This window comes from Fonticula alba, assembly GCF_000388065.1.
Source record: "Fonticula alba strain ATCC 38817 unplaced genomic scaffold supercont2.15, whole genome shotgun sequence".
Classification (NCBI taxonomy): domain Eukaryota; order Rotosphaerida; family Fonticulaceae; genus Fonticula; species Fonticula alba.
In genome coordinates this window covers 304,984-308,409 of record NW_009242985.1, presented here as the reverse complement: position 1 = coordinate 308,409, position 3,426 = coordinate 304,984, and the positions used below count along the sequence as shown (strand labels likewise).

The window sequence follows — 3,426 nt, the reverse complement described above, 5'->3', positions numbered from 1 at the left end:
CACACACACACACACACACACACATGGCGCCACGTGAACCAGGTCCTTCATGCCGTCTTCTCCGAATCCGAGCACTCGCTCTTCTCGTGGGCATGGTCGGCGGCCGCCTACCCGGCCGGCGTGGAGCATGAGTTCCTCGAGGTGCCGTCCCAGCTCTTCGAGAACTGGGCCTGGTCGGTGGACGTCCTCCTCCGGGCGGCCCGGCACTACCGCACCGGGGAGGCCCCCTCGCGCGAGACCCTGGAAGCCTTGGTCCGTACTCGGACCGCCGGGCTCGGGGTCCGCTACGCCCGGCAGATCGCCCTGTCCCGTGTGGACATGGACATGCATGGCGAGCCGCCGGCCGGCGGTTGGACCGCCGACCGCCTGCGCGCCCTCTACGACCAGGCAGTCCTCGACGCCACCGGCATGGCCTCGGCCTACGTGCAGGCCGAGGCCGAGGGCCAGGCCATCGGCCATGTTCGCGACCCGGATGCCGACATTCGGCCCTGCATGCTGGGCTCCTGGTTCCACATGGTCCAGGGCTATGACGCCGGCTACTACGGCTACCTGTGGGCCGACGTTCTGGCCCAGGTGTGCTACTCGCTGTGCGTGCTCCCCATTCACGGGGAGGGACATCTTTCCCGCTTTCCCTTTCACCCGTCTTTTGCCGTTCCCTCCGTCGTCTCTTCCTTCCTTCCACACACACACACACACACAGCCCGCTACTGACACGTGGCCCCGCCGCCACCGCATCCACTGCTGCTGCTGCTGCTGCCACTCCCACCACCACGGCCGCCACACCGCAGGTTCAAGCAGTCGCCCGATCAGTTGAATGACCGCAAGCAGGGCCAGCGCGTGCGCCGCATGCTCCTCGAGCCTGGTGCCACCACCGACGCCAGCGACATGCTTTCGGAGTTCCTCGGCTCCAACTACCAGTCTGACATCCCCAGCGTCCGGTGCTTCATCCGGAATATCTTCTACTAGGAGGGCGATGCTCTCGCGGCCGGTGCAGGTCGCGCAAAGGGCCGCGTGGCCGCGAGGGAATAGGCCGGCTGCGTGCTAACCTCGATTCGCGCGCGCACACACACACACACGCATCCCCCGATGAGGAAGAGCCGCTCCGCCCCGCCGGGGAACCGGCGGGGCTGCCCCGGGCACAAGCCGGGCCTTAACTCGATCGGCCCGGGGCCGGACCAATAGATAACATGTGACTTTAAACTCGACATGGATCACGTGCCCATTTTCCCTTCTTTTCAGCATCCGGCCCGTTCGACGCGATTCTTAACTGACCCCGTCTGAACGCGGATCCCGGCCGACCCCGCTGGCCGGGGTCTCGCGTGTCCCGGCGCGCCAGTCTCCTGGCCCCCTTGCGTCCCCGCGCCCTCTTCGGGACCGGGGAGCCATCCCGCCGGGCGCGGGCCGAGGTGAATTTAGCCCGGTCGATTGTGGGCCCCGGAGTCCGCTGTCCCGGCCCTGGAATCTGACCCCTCGATGTCCTGGGGGGGGGGGGGCCCGAGGCACGGGGCGCTGGGGACGGTGGAGGGCTCGGCCGTGCGCTCGCAGCCCCGGCCGATGGAGAACAAATCTGGCAGAGAGACTCTCTGGCGAGTCCGGCCGCACATCACCCGTGGCGGGGCGTGGATCGATCTCCTCCCATCCACTCGCCCGCCTTATGCGCCCTCCCCGGGCAGGGGGACTCACGGCGAACACCGGCAGTGTCCCTGCCATGGCGGCTCGCATGGGATGATCTTCGAGCGCGGGGTCTCGCGTGCGTGCCGCGCGCGCGCGCGCATATGTGTGTGTGTGTGCGCTCCCTCTTCTCTTTCTCCCCGGCTTCGGCCACGGTGGACGGGTGCCCCGGCGCCGGCGCTCGCACGCCCCCAGCCGCGGCAAGGCCCGACATCCCCATTGGCAGAGGGTAGGTGGCGAGGGCCGACCCTGGACGACGCTGCCCCCGATGCTCGGTGTCCCGGGCCAGGCTAAAAGAGGGCCGCTCCATCGCGGCCACAACCAGCGCCAGAGCATCATCCTTTCCCCTGTCCTCAACGAAGTACTTGCACCGCGCTCGATCCGCCGCCGCCCGGCCGCCCCTTCTCTCTCTCTCTCTCTCTCGCCCACCAAGTGCTCATGCGCCGGTGCTGACCACTCCGCCGCCCCGCCACAGAAGCCCGCCTCCAAGCTTTGCTGTCTCCTCGTCGCCCACTCCCCTCGCTCCTTTTGGCCTACTACAGACGCACACGCACACGCACACGCACACGCACACAACATACTACACCTATGATAAACGTCCAGACGACGTCGCCCGTCGACCTCGTCGGCTCGATCGATGAGATCGTCATCGCCTCGCTGCAAACGGTGGTCCTCACCCTGTCGGTGGTGGGGCTCGGGGCCCTGTTCATCGCCACCTACGGATCGGGGTCCACCCTGCGCGGGCACCTGGCCCGGAAGAATGTCTACACCGTGCTCAACAGCCTGGCCTTCAAGGTCCTGACGCCGGCGCTGATTTTGACCCGAGTCACGGTGGCCATCACCGGGGCCCGGCAGGCCGTCAAGCTGTGGCCGGTGCTGCTGACCTCGGTGGCGTACGCCCTGTTCGGGGTGTACCTCGGGTTTTGGGTGGTGCTGCTGTCGCGCGCGTGGGCCTACTTCACCGGCTGGCATGGTCGGGCCTCGGCCGGGGCCGACCAGTCGGAAGAGGCCACGCCGGTCCTCGGGCCGAGGCTCGGGGCTCGGGGCGCCGGCCCGGAGGAGGGCCCCAGCCCCGGGGACCCCTCCGCCGGCAGTGCCTTCCGCCGGGCCGTGCAGGGGATCTTCACCCCGACCGGCAAGTTCCTCCTGTCCCCGGCCGAGGGTCTGCTCATCCTGGCCTGCACATTCAAGAACAACACCTCGCTGATTCTGCCCCTGGCCTCGGCCCTCTGCATGCAGACCGACCTGTGCCTGGTGCCGCCGGGCCCCGGCGGCATGGACACGCGGCTCAAGGCCACCGCCCGGGCGGCCGCCTACACCATGCTCTTCATGGCCGCCACGCAGATCATCAAATGGTCCTTCGGCATTCTGCTGGCCGGCCGCACGCGCCGTGTCAGCGACCGCCCGGCCTACGGGCGGCCGCCCAAGGAGGACCTCGAACTTGGGTACCTGCCTTCCTCCGCTGGCAAAACGCGTGCGTGTGCCCCCTTGTGCATGGGCTTGCATGGTGTTGTACATGTGTCCGGCGGGAGGGGACTTCGGTCTTGGGGCGCGCAGCAGGCGGAGAGCCACCCCCACAGCCGGGGGCCCGGGTCGGCCGTGGTAGCAGCGGACGAAGGGGGACACCGAGGAAGCGCCAGAGAGGGGGGGGGGGGGGGGCCTGTGGGGGGGGGGGGGGGGGGGGGGGGGGGGGGGGGGGGGGGGGGGGGGGGGCGGTGCCTGCCCGCGATCGGCGCCGCGGGCCGTGCGGGCCGG

The 3,426-nt window shown here is 69.3% G+C and overlaps 2 protein-coding genes across 2 annotated transcripts in view; both read left to right on the top strand.

Moving 5' to 3' along the window:
- H696_05927 (hypothetical protein) overlaps positions 1-966 on the top strand; it is a gene marked incomplete at both ends in the record, with an annotated part of 3,664 nt that extends 2,698 nt beyond the window's left edge. Inside the window, 2 exons of the mRNA XM_009499703.1 lie at positions 43-587; positions 789-966. Coding sequence (XP_009497978.1) covers positions 43-587; positions 789-966 — 723 coding nt within the window. The remainder of the gene's footprint in view (positions 1-42; positions 588-788) is intronic.
- Positions 967-2,259: 1,293 nt separating this feature from the next.
- The window catches only part of H696_05926 (hypothetical protein), a gene marked incomplete at its 5' end in the record, with an annotated part of 2,925 nt that continues 1,758 nt past the window's right edge, over positions 2,260-3,426 (top strand). Inside the window, one exon of the mRNA XM_009499702.1 lies at positions 2,260-3,145. Within this exon, the coding sequence (XP_009497977.1) occupies positions 2,260-3,145 (886 nt within the window). The remainder of the gene's footprint in view (positions 3,146-3,426) is intronic.